Here is an 18,679-nt window from a genome sequence, read left to right on the forward strand (position 1 = left end):
GGTTTCTGGTTCGTGTTTCGAACACATCCTGGGGAGTGAGCAGGGGGCACCTATGATTTTTTTTCTTCTGTTTTTACTGTACATTGTAGCTTGTTTCTGTCCTGTTTTGATGCTGCTCCAAACCAGATGGTGATGGATGTGCACAGGACCGATTCAATGAATGCAGTGTAGAACAGCATCAACAGCTCCTGTGGCAGACCATACTTCCTTAATTGACTTAGAAAGTACATCCTCTGCTGGGCCTTTTTGATAATGGAGTTTATGCTGCACTCCCATTTCAGGTCTTGGGAAATGGTAGTGCCCAGAAACTTGAAGCACTCCACAGATGACAAAGTGCTGCTGGATATTGTGAGGGGGAGTATTGAGTCCACTATCATCTCCACAGTTTTGACAGTGTTTAGCACTACGCTGGACTAATTAATGTGGAGTTAAATAGTTAATAAAAACAGATCTATTTTTGCTATAAAAAAGTGTACGTGAACCAGTCCAAGCAAGTCCCCCTGGTTTCTTACACATGCTTTTTTCATATATATAATTTTCTTTTTTTCTTCGTTTCAAATATTTTACCACAATGAACATTTTTTAAGAACAGGAGTCAAAATCTAATTTGAAAATCTGTTTTAAAACTCATGACAGGCAAATGTTTGTAATTCATAAAATGTAAGAGATTCCGATCAGCCTATGTCACATGTCATTGACATTGATATTGGTGAAAATCAGAGAAGTCTCATAAAAAAAAACAACTTGGGATCAAAATATGGAATTGATTTTTTTTTATTAAAACATTTACCATCAGCACCCTTTACAAAACAAAGTTCAAGTCATTATGAACAGAGAACATTTTTTTTCATGTTTGTTGTAGTGTAGTTTAGTGCCAAAAATGAACAACTTAAAATCTACACACCATCAAAATGACAACGTTAACAATTGTACCGTCTTAATTCTTCAGCATGTGTATATGCGAATATCCTAAAACTCACTTACATTATAAACTCAATTCCAATCTGGCCAAATATTCAGCAGTGACTGCTTACACTCTTAAGAAAAAAAAGGCTACCTCAGAACCTGGTTCTAGTACCTGTCCATCTGGGGGAAAGTTTCTAAGAAGTCGTAATTCCACAATAGTGTGGAAACTACTTTAGTAAGTCAAGAAACTAACCAAAGATCCCTTGATGAAACCTTCTTGTAAAAAAAACATTGTTCTGATGTCCAAGATTTAATATGAAGTTTTGAGAAGTATTTATGCTGAAAATGGGTGTTCCTTTGTGGTTTATGCAGTTTCAGTAATTTGAAGGGGTATCTCAGGTCCAGGAGAGTTTGAGTCTTCTTTCACTTTTGTTTCCTTTGCTTTGATTTTTTTGCTCTTGCTAGGCCTATAAGGAACAAATCCAAAATTACACATTTGAAAATTACATACATATGAAAAGAGAATACAATTAGGAATGAAAAGTAGAATATATATATATATTTATATACTAACTTCTTCTGCAATGTCAGAACAAGAACAACTATGAGAATGATGGCTCCAATAACACCTAAAACAGCACCCAAAATAATGCCTGTGGACAGAAAAACATTTTAATGACACTGGAAATGAACAGCTCAATCAGGGGTTGTATATTTCATTATTTAAAAAAAGGTGGGGTGGGTGGGGTGTTCACCAATTGGTGTGTCTGTTTCCATGTCGCTGTTACCATCATTGTTCTCATCATCTGTTCAAAGCAGACACACAAATGCATTTAGGCATGACTTTCCCTGATTAAAAAAACATACAAAAATACAATAACTAAAAAATAATCACCTAATATTCCAAAACATGTGGTATTGCAATGATTTAAATCCAAGAAACGGTTTCCATTGCCCACACAGCCAGTCCAGGCAAATGTTGTGCATTTTCCATGAGCAGCATCATAGTAATATCGTAGATAATGACCATAACAATCACCCGGAGCCTTTGGCAAATGGCAAGCTAGAGTTCCTGAGGTAAAAAAGAAGAGCAATACATTAGACATTATATATATTCTAATTAATGTCAGATCCAGACAAAATAATTTCTACCATGTTGCAGAAAGCAAAGGGAATAGCTGAGTAATTAAACAGCAGCTGCAGTATATAACAATGGATAATGCAAAAGGGAACTCACTGTCTGTTGGATACAGTTTGTCGGCATTGGTGGAGCAGTTTCTCATGCAGTAAAACTCATAATTGAAGCGGTTTTGATTGCCACCCTCTCCCTTGTAACGGAATGGATAGCACTTATCTGCAGTCTTGTTGTAGTACAAGTAGACTTGGACGTCTTTGTCAGAGTTAATGCCTTCATCTTTTGGCAGGTCACAGAAATCTATAGTTTGAAAAAGTAGAACTTTGATGAATTGTGTCATTATATTATGTCAGCAAGTCACATTGAAAAAATCATGTGCAGTCAGCCAACGCCTAGTATTTATAGTGGCTATAAACTAACTAGGCTACAAGGAACATGAAACTCTGGTTTTGGTTATGGCAGCAGTAACAAAGATTGTATTATAGTAGTGAGTCACAAGAAACCAACACATATTGAGTCCATATTTATGTAAACCTTATTTCTAATTGAGGATAGACAATTTCCTGTGTATGTATATATATATATATATTCTGTTAGGGAAAAATGTTGAGTTTAGTATGAAAACCTTTTTTTTAAGCCTATCTTCACACTAAAAATAAATTTTGTTTGTGATTTCTTACACTGTCTATAAATTTTCTGTACAGACAAATTTAGTACATTTGTTTAAACCCATGTGGAAATCACTGTTCAATTGCTTGATATTAAACTTAATATTATAGTTTAACTTAAACCAAAATTTATACTTATGGCTTTAAATAATCTGGCCAAAACACTGCAATGGATAATCTATGTGGCAGAATCTTGTATCAGAATGAACAGGCACACTTTATGTGGGAATGTGACATTGTAAATTGTAAATTTTTCATAATCTTCTAAGCTTCATTTTCCAAAACGGAATATAAAAGTAAAATTTTTAACACACTAAACACACTCAAAAATAAACACACAGCAAATAAAATGCAGTTTATAACTGGGTATGCTCTAGATAATGGGTAAAAAATGTACCTGGTATTTGCTGTCCCTTGATACAATAAAATACAGCAGAAATTAGAAAAAAAATGCTGAGGTTCCTCATGGTGGTAAGTTCTCTGGTGATGAAGCTGAAGTAAATGAGGGCTCATAAACTGCATTTGAGTGGAGAACACACTGAACTTTGTACTTTTTCATGCTAATAAAGCAGTCACACAGTTGACAAAGAGAAGAAAGGTTTATTCAGTTACGACATATTCATGCTAGAAAAAATATAACTCTGAAACAGTGATGTCTAACTGTAATTTTTAATTCTTGTTTTAAAAATGGTTATAAAGTCTTATACCTCTGGCATATGCTTTTAATTTTTTTTTATCATGATAGATTTCTATCTTGTAATGTATGCTATTGCTTGACATAGTGGGCTTGTTAATGATTATGGGACTCCTCCCTGTCCCTACACCTGCCCATATGGGTGTGGAGGTAGACAGTGTACTATCTCTTCAAGAACATGTTCTATACTATCTCTTCAAGAACATGTTAATTTTCCATTTATTATTTCACAAGCTATGAATTCCATTTTCTTTAAGATATTTTATATCTCAGCGGTTCTCAAAGTGTGGTACATCATGAAGTATAACCACGAGTCTTCAAAAGTTCAACTTTAACTGTGGAAAGTTCTTCCAACAATATACTCTTAGAGACCAATAAATAGTCAGAATAGTATGAATATTATGAGAATATTATGAGTTGCATTATGTTCATAAAATAAAGCTATACTGATGGAGTCCACTGATTTGATAATACAGGGGTCTCTGGCTGTGATGGTGTTCATTAATATAGTCAATAATGGGAATAAAAATGTTTTTAAAGAAAAACAAAGGAATCAAAAAACATCTTTAAAAATGTAGCCTATATTTCCTGAATTTGCAATTATAATTATGTTGGATTTGTAGAAGCCAACATAATTCGGATAAGTTGTAGACTGGTCTGAAGTTTGTTGCTATTACTTTTCTAAGGGATCCGAGTTCTGGCACCCAAGCACTCTACTAGATTTCACAAGTTTTATGTACATTTGCCTCCAAAAGTAACACTGACCCTTATGTCCACTCGCCTCCAAAAAGCACCGGCCTTTGCGAATAATCAAGTTTTAATTATGTGGTTGCACCCTTACTGCTTCAGTGTCCACAGTTTCATCCTATTCCTTTCCTTTCATTAATCATTAAATCTATAATCATTTTCAGTAACTGCTTTATACTGGTTAGGGTTGGATCCAGAGCCTGTATCTTGGATAGGATGTCAGTCCATAGCAGAAAACCATATACACACATTTATACCTGGGGTAATTAATCGTATCCTACTCTCTGTCTCCCCCTGCTGACTAAAGTGTTCATGTGCTCCACTTTTACGCTTGTCCTTCAATATAACACTAGTAATTTTCTCCTTAGAGGACTCGACACGACGTAACTGGATCAACTCTGGTAAACTCACCGCCTAATTCACTTGTCTGACATAATGCTCGGTGTTGTTTGTCTGTCTGAACCTAATTAGTTTTATATGAAGTCACACTCCTAAAAGCCGGCAGAAGAAACGCAGTCATTTACAACACCGCGGTGACGCAACAGTGAGAAAGAACGCAGCACCATGTGGAGTATAAAAGGCGCATTTGGACACGTTTAATAACATTCCTCTCATGAGAAAACACAGGAAATAAAGGGGCATCATGCCAATTTCTCTGCTAATAATGGTCCTAATTGCCTTTCCACTGTCTTCCAGTGGTAAGATTTTAACAAACATTTATGGGAGTTTTCAGATATACTGTTGAATGCTTTTCTACTATTTGAGTGTTTTGATGTGATGTGATTCTGCTTTAAACCTAGGCTTTTGACTGGCATTGTTAACTTGTGCTTGCATTTGTTTCAGATAACATTATGTGTATAAACACGTGTTGTTGTGGATGAATGTGCTGGTTTAGGAGTAGTAACCAAAAACAATGATTTGATATTGCATGAACTTTTGTACCAGCTGACTTTTACATGGTCTTTTACAAGTTTACATGTAACAGAACCATTGAAATTAGCATCCATTAAACAATACAGGAGTAGTAGTGCAGAATCTAGATGGTATTTCCACTAAAAGGACATTTGCTGATCTTCCTGAGAGTGAAAGCAGTAGAGAAAAATCTGGGTGGGGTGAAGTGTTCTTAGCTCACTATATTGTTAACATTGCTGGATGGGAAACTTGTATTAGATATAATTATTTACAATAATTTCTAACACTTATGCACATTGTTCCTGGATCATTATGGCTTAGTGGAAGCTATGACTAGTGTCTTTCAACCTTTTTTTTTGTCTGACAGGTGTTTCAGACACTCAGCTGGAGAGGACAATAGATTGAAAACTTTGCCATTAATCAGGCATTCATGCTGCAACCAGAGACACTGATGTGGCACTGGAATGCATTATTTCTCTGATTTAGGAGTTTCTGTATGCATCACCTAAGTAGATCAAGAACATGGGCTCAGAATTAATGGCCCTTGAACATAGTGTAATAGCTCTTTCCCAGAGTTCATTTAAAATTGGTTCTTGGTTTGAAAAATTCAGAATGTTTTATTGACCGTGTTTCTCAAACTCTGTTTTAGGTGGAAAATGGACTTATGAAGGTAAGTGAAACATTACAGTTTATTTTTGATTTGCTTATTGTAAAAATAAATTATTTATTTTATACTCACCCCACAAAGACCAAATATAGTGGTCCCTTCAGAAGTCACCTGGTGAGGAATAGAAGATTGAAGATATATATCTTTCCTCTTATCTTTTAACTCATTTTTAAAAAATGGCAAGGCACATTTTAGAATTTCTTACTTAAAAAGTGTCTTTAAGATTTATTGAAACTTGTTTCAATTTAACCATAATGCACTAAATATCCGGTAAAATGAGCATATGAAGACAAGTGTCTTTTTACTGATGCTATTCTGGTCATCACTGTACAGTTTACAAATGTTAAACTGTAAAGCAAATGTTCATTGCCCCTCAAGCTATTTTCACTGTAACTTTCATCGCTGCTTGTTATTCCACTGTTGTTGTTATCTCATTTCTGATCTTGACTCAAGTCTTGCACAGGCTGCCTTGTAAGCTGCCAGCCATCTCACCATTCTAGATAGTGGCTTTTTATATTACTTAACATGTTTTACTCTTACTTTAATGCGCTTACACATATTAAAAGTCTATTTAAGTTAGCTTTGTTGGACACAATTTGTAATAACTCCCTATAATTAGCTGTGAGAATAAGATGGTGTAATTGTTTTATTTTGAGATATGCGGTTTCTCTAATGGCATAACTGGTCTTCATTTAAATCTATAAAAAACTGTACTGTCTTTTTGTAATAAGGTGTGTCTGAGCAGTGAAGGTGTGTCTATTTGCAGATTTTGGTAGGAAATTACCAACCAAAGCATTTACTGTATGTAGTTGGATTTAATGCTTACTAAGCTCGGGAGGATTTTAGAGTCCATTGACATGCACAATAAATCTGGAATATGTCTGTTTTGGTACAAATGACAATCATTTAGACCTGTGCAACCCATCAGACAAGACAATATATCACGTTATGTAAACTTTCAGATGTCATTTTATTCAAGTGCACAAAACAACAAAAAAAGTCTGATTGTGTGTATGCACCTGTCTGTGTGTCTGTGTTTGCTTGAGCCTTATGCACAGTAAAGTCGGTTGATTATTACAAAATTTTATAACTATCTGTTGGTTGCAACGAAAAAAAAAAAGTTGTAAAATGAATTTTATGTCCAGCTACTGTTTGTCCTGCTACTGTTGTGTCCAAAGTTATGTTGTGGTAATTGTGCAACACCTTTATTAACGATGATTGATAAGAAAGAGATGGCAGTGACACCACCATTGGTCCACTGTGGACAGCTATTCTATGAAAAGAGTAACAGAGGCCATTTTATGACTGTGAAAGACAAAAGATATCAGACTCTTTTAGTACTGTGGTTCATTGTATCTCTTTGGGCATTTGTTCTTTCAGTTATGTTCTATCATTGCCCAAAACAAAACCATTACAAGCATTGCAGTATAGTTGGCAGCTTATGGGCTTGTGGTTAGGCAGCTGCATGGGTCTAAAGAGATGACCTCTTTTGGCAGAGAAAACACTTTGTCACATATGACCATGTTGTGTTGCCATACAGTACCTCATTTTAGTAAACATTTTGGAACAAACCAACAAATTCTTTCCCCACTATACCATGGTTAACCAAAGACTGTTTATTTATTTTGGTGACTTTATAACAAAAGCCTCGATTTATATATTCTTTCTTTTATATATAATTCTTAACAAAGGCATAGTGTCCTCTCGCCTCTAGGGTTGTGAGTATGATTCTTGCTTTCAGCCAAGCATGCACAGAGCTTCTCTCCATGTGCTTTGAAGATTTCCTCAGGGTATTCCAGGATCCTACCCCATTTCAAAGATTGTGCCCTGCAGTGGGTTGGCAAATCTTTTTGGGGCATACCTTTTTGGTGAACCATACACAAGCAACACATGCTGGTATTTAAAGGCACTTTTTCTGAGCATTATGAAGGAAGAAGTTATGGATAAAACACAATTTCTAGAAGTCCAACTGACCTAAAAAGACAGCTTAATCAGCTCAAATAACCATCTAAAATTTACCTTAGCAGGGTGTTAATGCATTATGATGAAAGCTGTGCATAATTCTGCCTTAACTGCTGTTGGTTTTAGGACCTGATGGAGAGCACCACTGGACCAGGAATTACCCATTCTGTGGAGGGGCATTCCAGTCTCCCATAAACTTCCAGCCTGAACTGCTAAGATTTGATCCAAACCTGCTTCCCATTCAGCTACAGGACTACAACCTCTCTAGCAAAGAGCAGCTCACCCTTAGCAACAATGGACACTCTGGTATGAGAGGCTTCTGTTAAACATATCTGTTTTAAGTGAATATTTTTGTTCTAACTTTAAAAAATGTGTTTAAATAATGTGGGATTACAAAATAGTAAGAAATTATTATAATGGGTAAAGATACATAGATCTAAGTTGTAGCACATAGCACTTGAGTACTATAATGCATACAGTCCAACAACATGCAGTATATTTGATTTCAAGTTGATTTTAACATTCAACTGTTAACCCAATCTAGGCTTAAAATATCTTGGTGTTCTAGTAACTGCTTCACCAAACAATTGCATTTGACAATCCCACTACAGTCTGTATGTGGGCAAATCCATAAATACAAAGATTTGATGGGTCACTCTGTAATTATATATTCACATGCATTTGCAAACAGTGGATATACTGTAAGGCATTGTATGCTCAGTTCATTACTTTCAACCTTCAATGCTAAGACTTTCTCACTTTCATAATAAATGCTTACACAGACAAGTGAAATGATGCTGGTAAACTAGTGGAGACGTGTCCATCAGCCACAATGCAGAATATAATTTTTCTTCTCAAGCCACGTTTCTATTCCAACATGTAGAAACTGACAACATGGTTCTTTTTGTATGTCAGGCACAGCAATTTTCTGTAATCACCCTCTTATTATGACAACTGTCCATGTGCTCAAAAGCAACAATGAGCTCATAATTTAGGTAAGTAAAATATGGAGTGTTCTTAGTCATGACTCAGATTGGAGCTAATCTGTTTAAAAACAAATTATGTATCGTCTCTTAAATGCGTCTCATTTTTGGGTGTAAATTAAGTTTAGATCATAATAACAGCCCTGGTAATCCTGGTTAGGAAAATAAATAGCACCACATAAGCAACAGGATCCTATTTTTATTCTCATTTCATGCTTGTTGTGAGCATTTACTTTGCAAATTGTTACATTTCTGTATTCTTTTCAAACATTTTGCACATTTTCTAATCAGGTGACAGATGAAAATTTTAGAACATTAGAACATTCTGAACACAGTCTTAGACCTGCAGTGGTTTTCAGGCTGTTAAAACGTTCCTCAAATAAACAGGGGTTTGTGGTGTGACTGAAATATGCAGGTTTCATCACATCCTTGTAGTTTCAGTGGCAGTTATGTTCTGGTGGACCAGAGACATGCTGTTAATGAGAGACTGGATTTAGATTTTTTTTTTTTTACTTTTACCCATTGTACTCGATATCCATGGCAACATCCCTATAATATCAACTGCATATAACACATGACCGCAGCAAAGGTGTGTTTGTGTTTATTACTACAGTGCAGCTCTCTCTACCATCCCGGATGCATCTCGCTGGTCTTCCTTATCAATACTCTGCAGCTCAGCTTCACTTCCACTGGGGCTCCTCCAACATGCCAGCTGGCTCTGAACACACTGTCAATGGCAAGCAGTTTGCTGCTGAGGTGAGAAACTAAACTCTCAATTTTTTTGCCTACACCAAGCACCCATTAGAAGAAGCAGAAAGAGCTTATTGGCCAACTCTTTTATTTATATATATATATTTGATGGTGCATTTAGTGTCTGGTCTTGCAGCCTGGATTCCTTTCCTACCCATGATCATCCAACTGAACATGCAATATTCTGGTTTTAGCCTTGCAAACATTTGCAATTAGGGCTGAGAAAACAGGTAAATGCATGTCTTTTATCTTTAAATGAGTATGATGATATCAAAATCAAATCAAATTTTATTTGTCACATACACATATATACAGAGTACGACATGCAGTGAAATGCTTTATGCAACTGTCCTGTATTAGAATAAGAAGTATTTAAAAAAATAAATAAATAAAATAAAAAAAAATAAATAAATAATAATAAAAAAGTATAAACTATATAAGAAAACTATATAAATGTTTTATATAATGTATATACATAAATGTGTATGGTTTTTAAATATTGTCCTTAAAGTGTCCAGGTGCAGTTTGGTGTGTAAATAGTGTGTAAAGTGGCACTGTGCTGTGCAAGTCCAGAGTTAAAGTGACAGTCCAGAATTAAAGTCTCGGTGCAAAAAAAAAAAAAAAAGTTGGTGGGGGAGGGATCCTGGGTGTCTCCTGGTTTAAGATCCCAATGGCCTGCGTTTCCCTGAACGCAACAAAGAAAAGAGTCCCTTGTCGAGAAGGCTGAGATCTTTTACACTCTTCCTGGCTCTGGTCCTGCACCGCGTGCTGTAGATGTCCTGCAGGTCAGGGAGCTCAGTGTGGATGGTACGTTCAGCTGACCGCACCACCCTCTGGAGGGCTCGTCTGTCCTGCATGGTGCTGTTCCCGAACCAAGTGATGCTACCCGTCAGGACGCTCTCAATGGTGCAGGTGTAGAAAGTCTTTTTGATACGAGGCACTACTGCTGTTTTATAAAATAGGTATACAATACAGCATTTATCATATTTGACAATGGAAAGCTGGATTATGATAGAGAAGCTAATGTTAGTATTTGAAACGCCACCTGCAGATTTAGTTGTTTTTGGGTATAAACCAAAGTGTCCATGTCATCTTCATCGTCCAAGTTCTCAGGGAAAAGCATAGTCATCCAGTAATTTATAGTGTCTTTTTACTGGATACTAGTTTACCAAAAAAAGGTTTTCATTGTGGTTCATGGAAAAACTAAAACTGCTTTGAGCAAAGAGAATAATTTTTTAAATTAGCACCTTACTAAATTGGTGGAATTCCCCTTTCCCAAGACCCACAGCATGTCTATAACTGTTTTTCCAGAATAAGATTTAAAGTTTGCATTTTAGAAAACTTCCTTTAACAACATGTATGGTTAAAACATTAGAAGTCTTCTATTGCACCAGAATTCATCAGGATTCATTTGTCTGTCCTCAGCTCTCTGTGGTACGCTTTTTTATGTTTTTCCTTTAACAGTTCACTAGACAATTAAAGCTTCTTTGCAACTAAAAAGGGATCTGATCTCAAATCATTCTGACCGAAAAACACTCAAAGCATAGTAGAGACAATTATAATCCCTAAGAGTGTACACAAATAAAAATTCAATGCTCTGTTAGTGAAAACATGGCACAGAACTTCAGCTCAGCATGCTGCTCAAGATACTCTCATTAAAATCGAGAAATCTTTCACAAGGAATGTACATTTGTTAAGCATTTTTTCTTTGTTTTCTCAGATGCATTTGGTTCATTTCAATTCTGACAAATATCCCAACATCTCCATAGCACTGGACAAGTCTGATGGTCTTGCAGTGATTGGTGTTTTTATTGAGGTGAGCCGGCATTAAAGAGGAAAAAATAATTTATTCTAAAATTATAAAAGAGCTGCATTTAATTTATTGTTATTTTTTAAAATAAAGGTTGGAGAGCACAATCCTGCTTTCAATCAGTTCCTCAAATATATCAAGGGTATTAAATATAAAGGTCTGTTGTTTTTTTAATTTATAAGGATTTGCAGTAGTAAGAGTTAATTCACAATATTATACACTGTACCTAACTTCAAGCTGAAACTCATTTGCATTTGTTCTTATTATATGTGACAGGTCAGAAAGTGCAGGTAGCAGGCTTTAACATTCGGGAGCTGCTTCCTGCTCGTCTGGATGAGTACTACCGTTACGATGGCTCTCTTACTACTCCTCCCTGTTACCCCAGCGTGCTCTGGACAGTATTCAGGAATCCAGTCAGCATCTCTCTCAGACAGGTACAACTGAATAAACCAAACACACCCACATTTAAACTATGCCTAAATGCAGAGGTTTTTAAGCTTTTACTCCTGGCTTTTCAGTTAATTCCCTCTGCTGTGCTACGTTTTCCAGAAACAAAAAAACCCCAGAGATATTCTTGAAATGATTGTGAGCATCACAAAGAATATTCTGCAATCTCTTCCAATTAAAATGATTTAATCACTAAATCAGGCTTTGAAAAGAAAGCTGTTTGTAGAAAGTTAATAATGAGATATTCATTAGGATCTATAAAACCATTACTGTCACCCCTATTAATGCCGTGTTTCTGTTCTTGCTTTTTTTTTTTTTAAATAGTACCTGGATTTAGCCACTATTCTGTGCTCTTCTCATGCACAAGAGGCAGCCCCAAAGCCTTTGTTTGGGAACTACCGTAAAACCCAGTTAATGGACAACAGAGTGGTTCTGGTCTCCTTCCAGCAGAGTGAGTACTGAATGGGAAACTTTTTTGCAAAAACTTATGGAATGTTTACCTGCTCAATGGCTGTATGAAGAAATGATTGGCTTGAAATGGGGATGTGGATGTGTGATTATAGGCTGTTGACATGGCTGGGGCTAATTGAAGAACCTTTCTTCTTACACACACTGCTTATGTGATACTATAAATACTGCTGGCTGCACTTGTTCTTCTACTCTTTGTCAACAAGCTTTTTTTTCACCAGTGGATAGCACTACTGTACTTTCGTGCTTCAAATTACAGTAGATGCTTCCATGGACATAAAACTGCCATTCAAACTGGTTTAACCTTGTGAATGCTGTAAAAACACTGTGCTGGGATGTGTGTGTATGTGTGTTACTGGCATGATGAAAGATAAAATGACTTCGTATATTTTGTATCTTTGGTGCATTACCCTGCCACTGAAGATGTAATTTATAGTCATATCAAATTTTCAGCTGCTGCTTATGGTTTTTTTTCTGCATGGCTCTCACTTTTTCTGAAGCAAAATTTTGTGATTATGTGAAAAGCTGACCAGGCTGCAGCACTGCTGCTTTCCCAACCTGACCTGTAGTTTAAAGAAAGCCTTAACAGCTAATTATGTATTTGATCTTTAAACCTGTGTGTTGTGCAGGCTGGGGGCTGCATGGTATCACATCAGTGGCATCTCCCATGCAGAGGAGGCAGGTCATCCAGCAGCTACTAAATGGAGACCTTGCAGATCTTGCAGATGGAGAACTACATCATCTTTTGCCGAAACTCCAAAGAAAGCCTTGGGCTGTTAAAAAGTTGAGAAACAAACCAGTGGAACAGCACTTTGGTGAAGTCACTGAGAAACATCAAAAGAACAAGGGGATTGACACCACTGGAAACAATCAACAATCAGTCTGGAAGAACAGCCATGCAAGCTCCAGTGGAGGGATGTCTGGTATAAATGATGATGCATTGTGTTTTATATCCCTGGAAAAAAATGTATCTGTTTGGATCAGGAGACATCATGAGAATACTCAGATGATCCAAGCTTTGAGAAAAGCTGTGTTTCCAGAGTTGAACCTGAAGAGCTACTTAAACTGCAGGTCTGATTTGGATCTGCAAACAATCAGATACCTTCTTCGTTCCAGACCCACTGATGAGGCAAATGAGCTGGATCAGGCCCTGACCAAAGCCAGTCAGAAGCATAAGCAAAAGCCCATGACACAGTATCAGGGCTCGGCACTGACCAAGCTAACTGGGCAGACCCAAGCTGCTGTCCTGAAGAATAGCCACAACATGGTGCCCACTAATCACAGACTGCAGCCTATGGAGTGGGAGGATTAAACCCCACTGAGGCCATAAACACAGGCTGTAGAGAACATTATAACAGTCATCAAAGTCCTTCTATAACGCAGGCTCTGAACATTTAGTTCTTAAAAACCTCTGTTAACTTAACCAGACTTTTAGTAGTACTTTGTCGCAATGGGTTTATGGGCTTAGAAAATTTTACTTTTACAGGTACAGGTGTTCAAAACTAAAAATGGCAGAATTAGTAATGTTTATGTGACACGTGATGCATAGTAGTTTATACCTGTACTGTAGAGACATGGTTTTGGCATTTCACAACACAAATCCTACCAAAGGTTTTTTCACTTTTGGACATATTTGTGTGATGTTGGTATGAGCAATACTGTATGTTCGGATATTTCTATTGCGTGCCTCATGTAGCAGACAAAATTCATTTTAACTAGGAAGTAAGTGCAGATCACAAAATTAAGTCAAAACCTAATTCAGTGTATTTTTAAAATTCATTCCTGACAAAGATATTTTTGTATTTGAATGGTTTAGGTTTTGTCACAGTAATTACACAGTAAAACAATTACAGACACACACAATGGACAGTGGTAGCAAATGATAAAAAAATTATGGTGCTTAACAACATAAACATTCCGTGTTTATTGTGTCTGTCAGACAGCTTTAGCTGTGTGTTTACGTCAAAGTGGGAGCATAAAGGAAAGAACAGTGCGTGGCTTGAAAAATGGAGATTGCTCATGATGTGTTGAAGAAAATGCAATAAAGCACTTAAACTGCATTTGGTGTGGCTTTTCATTACTTTTTATCTTCAGGCTTTTTGTCCCTTTATGAGAGTTTTAATTCTTTTTTCCCCTGTACTGTATGCCTAAAAATATATATTATATACACAGAACCCTCTTAAAATAGCAGGGATTTGTGAATAAAAAAATTAAACCTAGGGAAATCATGTCAGGTCTATATGCAATTAAAACATTATTAAAATTATTTGAAAAGCAATCAATATTCATAAACTTCTTACAAAAAAGGGCTGCATAAATATTTATACCTCTAAACTTATACTTTGTTGAAGCAAATTAAAATATTTATTTATTTATTTTTGGGCAAGAGTCTATCAGCACGGCGGCACATTTTAACTTGGCAATATTAAGGAATCATCTTTTTTGTGAGACCGGGGTTTTCAGCTAGTCACCCTACCCTCTAGCCCAGAAGTGTGAAGAATGTCTGAAATTGTTCTATCTTGCAAAAAGTAACCAGTCCTCGCCAGCAGTTTCATTAATGTTTCTGTAGGTCTCTTGGCAGTTTCCATGGAAAATTTTGTCTTGTCTTTTTATAAGATTTGGAACAATATTCTGTTCTTGGTGAGACCACTGGTGCTCCAGTTTTTCTATTTGTTGATGATGGACTTTACAGTGATCCATGTTTTGGAATTTCTGTTATATTTTCCTGATTGACGCCTTTCACTTAGTCTGATGCCATCATGGTTTGTAAGCTCTTTGTGGTACATGACTTCAGCAATCCAATGAAACCAAGAAGATGTGAAGAAAATCCCACAGAAATAGCTGATCTGAATTTGGGGTTAATAATATTTAATAATTTCATTGATGATAGCTGTATAATTCCTTTTTTTGAACATGAATCTGAATGTGATTTGGTTCATTCTGAAAACAACCACATGTCTAATTATAAAATGGTGTTCAGACTTGTGCAATCAAGTTATAGTTTATGATTGTTTCAGTTTTTCCCTAAACTGTGTGGTTTTCTCGTAATTCATATACATTGTAATTTCTCATTGAGGGTGGAAAATGATTTTATCTTGGTTTATTTTTTTTCCATGACAAAAACCTGCCATTTTTAAAAGGGTTGTGTAAATTTTAAATCCATTGTGCATGAGCTGCTGTGAGTTATATGTTAATTTAATTATGTTTAGTCAATTTGTTCCATAATTAAAATGACTACATTTCTGTAGACTCTTTTTGCAACAAAACAATGCAACTTCAGCATGCCACTCTCTTTATTTTTAAGGTGTTTTTTCTCTTTTTGTCTCACTAAGGTGACTTTGCTTGGAGCTTGGGTATGTGATATGTGTTAATGTCAGCAATGTTCTACGTCTTTTCTTTCACCTCAATGACGTCCTCGTTTCTAATGACATGCAAGACCTATTGCACTGTGTATTAATGAGATAAGTGGCACCAAGTGATCCATGGCTACTGACTGTCCCTATGATAATTTAACATTCATCATACCTTCAAGGCATTATACATATAACCATAATCATATTTTTCTTTGCTTGCATGTGTAGATATAACACACTTCAGGTTTACTCACATTTCATTGTTTTGTAATGATTACATTTGCTTGTTAGAAGTGGTGGTTATCTGGAAAAGTCTCTGCCTCAGACAGCACTACCATGACCTCAGTCTTCACTAAATCATGTTTTAGTTTATTCAAAGATGTAATTGTGGATGGTAATTGTGAAAATCTACATTTACAGTAGCAGCTCATGGCCACGTAAATTCACCCTTTGACTTTGTGTGTCCATCTGAAGTCTTTTTACACACCAAGTCATTTTTAGTAAATGTTTGTTCCATAATTTTAAGGGCTGAAAGCACTAATTTTCTGATCTCTGATCTGTGCAGACTACATTTGAGAAACCTTTTTCTGCAGGATGAGTCATCCGTGTTTGCATTGGCCTTTAAAATACCTGTTGGTATTTTCCTTCTTTTGGGTTTATTTGATCTAGCATGCTATTACTCCAGTTTTTAATTAAGAGCTAACTCTTCTACCTTTTCCATCTCTGAGCTTATATAATAAAATCATTTTAAAATAGATGCATGTTTAAAAAGCTACATTCATACGTAGAACTTTACAGATAATGCAATCATTTATGGCGTAAGTATCTCATTTTATAGAATTGAGGGTTTGAGGGGGATTGAGGGGGACCTTGCTCAGGGATGCATGGGTTAACTCACAACCTTCCAATTAGTAGTTATGCTAACCAGTAAGCTACCATATCAAAAGTAATAATAAACACAATTTTATGGTAGAGAAAAATATTCATTTTTTATGAAAAGTGTACAATATTTTTCAAAGAAGTATTCGTTACCTTAAACTACTGAAAGCATAACAATGTTAGTGTCAAACACTACTGGTTCATTTACTATTAAATTGTCTAAAATGTATTTAGTTATATTTTTATATACAGTATATGGTGTTTGAACATCACAAGAATTTTAAACATAGACCGGTAATAACAGTCCATGCAAATCTGTATGTCTGTATATATTAATCTATGTGACAGGTGAGCAAGATGCTCTGTTCTAAATTACAATTAAGATAATTTGATTATTCAATTTCAAGTGAGGCAGAATATAATCTGTGACTAACAACCTCTCTGTATCTTCCATAAACTAACTTTTCATTTATTAGTCTCTATTCATTAATAACATTATTCCTTATTCATTGCTAATTGATGCAACATTTATATACAGCTTATTCACATGTAACGGTCTGTTTCACACGGTTTTATACTCACACTCCACACTCTTACAGGTGCTCTGACGTCTTTAGTGGTGGCCTCTGGGTTTGGCATCCTGCTCATCATCACAGTCATGTGGTGCTTTTTTAAGAAGAGGTAAGTAAAAGTAAGTAAATCCATTCTTCTTATAATGCTTGTGATATGAATTTAAACCCAATTTTATTGTGTAATTAACAGATACCTGAAAAAGACTTGATTTAAAGTTAATTGCAACATTATGAAAAAATCCATACATTTCACTCTTATATAGTCAGACATTAATGAGACGGAGCCAGAAATATCAGTGATTCATGCAAAATGAAGTTAAGTTGTTCACTTTTATGCTAACAAAACTGTAAACACTGTTATTGAAATATTAGCATGTTTATATAATATAGAAAAGTCTAGAACTCTAGAATGATCTTAATAGTTCGTTCTTAATACAAAAGTGTTGCGGTAATGCATTAAATGTCCTACCATCAGAAAAGCTGCAACAATAAAAACACCCTGCCCAAAATATGAATATGGAGTTCATATGAAGGATATTTTGTCATAGGAAAAACATAATGTATTTGTGTCATGACCAAAGTTCTGTGTAAAGTGAAATATATAAATAAAATCAAAACCAAGCTTACATCTTTATTAACATTTCTTTCTAATAAACTTGAAATAAAATATCTTATGTAATAAAAATAGTTTTTAATTTTATAAATATTTTTATATTTTTATGTTCAAACTTGATTTTAATGGCAAAAACTGACATTAAATGGGGAAAAAAATGCCATGATGAATACTATAAAACATTTGTACATTTCATACTGTGCTTTTATTCAACATATTTGCAAAGTCTTTTAGCAAGCAAAAGTAAAAATCAAGCAGCACGTTGAAAAGTGAATTTGCAGTAGCAGATACACAGTGGTCAACATCACTGTGACTCACAGCACCTCTTTAATGAAATCATACAGACCATTAACCTTAGACCAACGTCAGCAACGATCTGTTTAAACAGACAACCACAGGCCTGCCTTGCTGAATCATTGCTTGCAAAAATTTTTTTATAAAAAAAATCTGGCTAGAAGGTATAAATTAGAGATCACTCACAAATTATGGCTTTAACAAGAGGAGTGCACGACAATGTTAAATTTGTGCATGTAAATGTTTTTTCAGGTCAAAGGCTGACATGGGGAACATAAAAGCCAGTGGATGCAATCCGTCTGGAGAAAAAGAGAAGAGCACAGGCGTGTAATTCAATATTTCCTACACCACATCTGAAGACCTGAGCAGTGAAGTATCTTCCAATTAAACCTTTGAAAAGTATACACAAAACCAAATCTCTGGAAAGAACACCGTAAATCCTTCATATTTGTTTCTCTGACCTTGACATAAGGGGTGTCAGGGCTCGGTGGCTACATTTGTATATGTATATATAGATGACATGCCTAAGTGTGCATGGTTTGCTCTCCCTTGGTCACATTTTCTTCTATCCACATTCCAACATGGAATTCTCCCTTTGATTTATTTTTGAACAATGCTTCCGAAACCCAAAAGGTGACCATAATTCTGAGTAAGAAGACAATGGCAAATGTTTCACACAATATAGCGTAAGTATAATTATCGGGTTAAAGGAGTTTTCCTTCTCATTTCCTGCATTTGTTATTCAATCACATACATAAATAAATAGTTCTTGTCCAGCAGACGATGGAGGTCAAATGCTGACATAAATGACTTCAGACT

The 18,679-nt window shown here is 35.6% G+C and overlaps 2 protein-coding genes and 1 long non-coding RNA gene across 5 annotated transcripts; 2 read left to right on the forward strand and 1 right to left on the reverse strand.

Annotated features, from left to right (window-relative positions):
- Positions 1-758: 758 nt before the first annotated feature.
- si:dkeyp-73b11.8 (BPTI/Kunitz domain-containing protein) lies at positions 759-3,255 on the reverse strand. The gene is made up of 6 exons (XM_027173063.2): positions 3,107-3,255; positions 2,144-2,341; positions 1,802-1,978; positions 1,662-1,712; positions 1,481-1,559; positions 759-1,373 (listed from the first exon to the last, which is right to left on the reverse strand). The coding sequence occupies exons 1-6, from the start codon at positions 3,174-3,176 to the stop codon at positions 1,271-1,273; spliced, it is 678 nt and encodes a 225-aa protein (XP_027028864.2). The 5' UTR covers positions 3,177-3,255; the 3' UTR covers positions 759-1,270.
- A 1,178-nt stretch (positions 3,256-4,433) lies between these two features.
- On the forward strand, positions 4,434-14,209 carry ca12 (carbonic anhydrase XII). 3 transcript variants are annotated; one of them, XM_047820074.1, is made up of 9 exons: positions 4,434-4,551; positions 5,712-5,732; positions 7,818-7,997; positions 9,288-9,430; positions 11,145-11,240; positions 11,328-11,391; positions 11,511-11,668; positions 12,006-12,132; positions 12,779-14,209. In XM_047820074.1, exons 4-9 carry the CDS (start codon positions 9,311-9,313, stop codon positions 13,459-13,461), a joined length of 1,248 nt encoding a protein of 415 aa, XP_047676030.1. In that variant the 5' UTR covers positions 4,434-4,551; positions 5,712-5,732; positions 7,818-7,997; positions 9,288-9,310; the 3' UTR covers positions 13,462-14,209. The 3 variants fall into 3 exon arrangements, with proteins under 3 accessions (XP_047676030.1, XP_027028744.2, XP_027028745.1); XM_027172943.2 differs by lacking the exon at positions 4,434-4,551 and adding an exon at positions 4,575-4,848; XM_027172944.2 differs by lacking the exon at positions 4,434-4,551 and adding an exon at positions 5,419-5,617.
- Positions 14,210-15,481: 1,272 nt separating this feature from the next.
- LOC125145793 lies at positions 15,482-18,163 on the forward strand. Its single transcript, XR_007144253.1, has 3 exons — positions 15,482-15,502; positions 16,981-17,062; positions 18,113-18,163. It is a non-coding gene; the product is annotated as an uncharacterized LOC125145793 (long non-coding RNA).
- The last annotated feature ends 516 nt before the right edge of the window (positions 18,164-18,679 follow it).

The sequence above is a fragment of the Tachysurus fulvidraco genome, chromosome 10 (assembly GCF_022655615.1).
Source record: "Tachysurus fulvidraco isolate hzauxx_2018 chromosome 10, HZAU_PFXX_2.0, whole genome shotgun sequence".
NCBI lineage: Eukaryota > Metazoa > Chordata > Actinopteri > Siluriformes > Bagridae > Tachysurus > Tachysurus fulvidraco.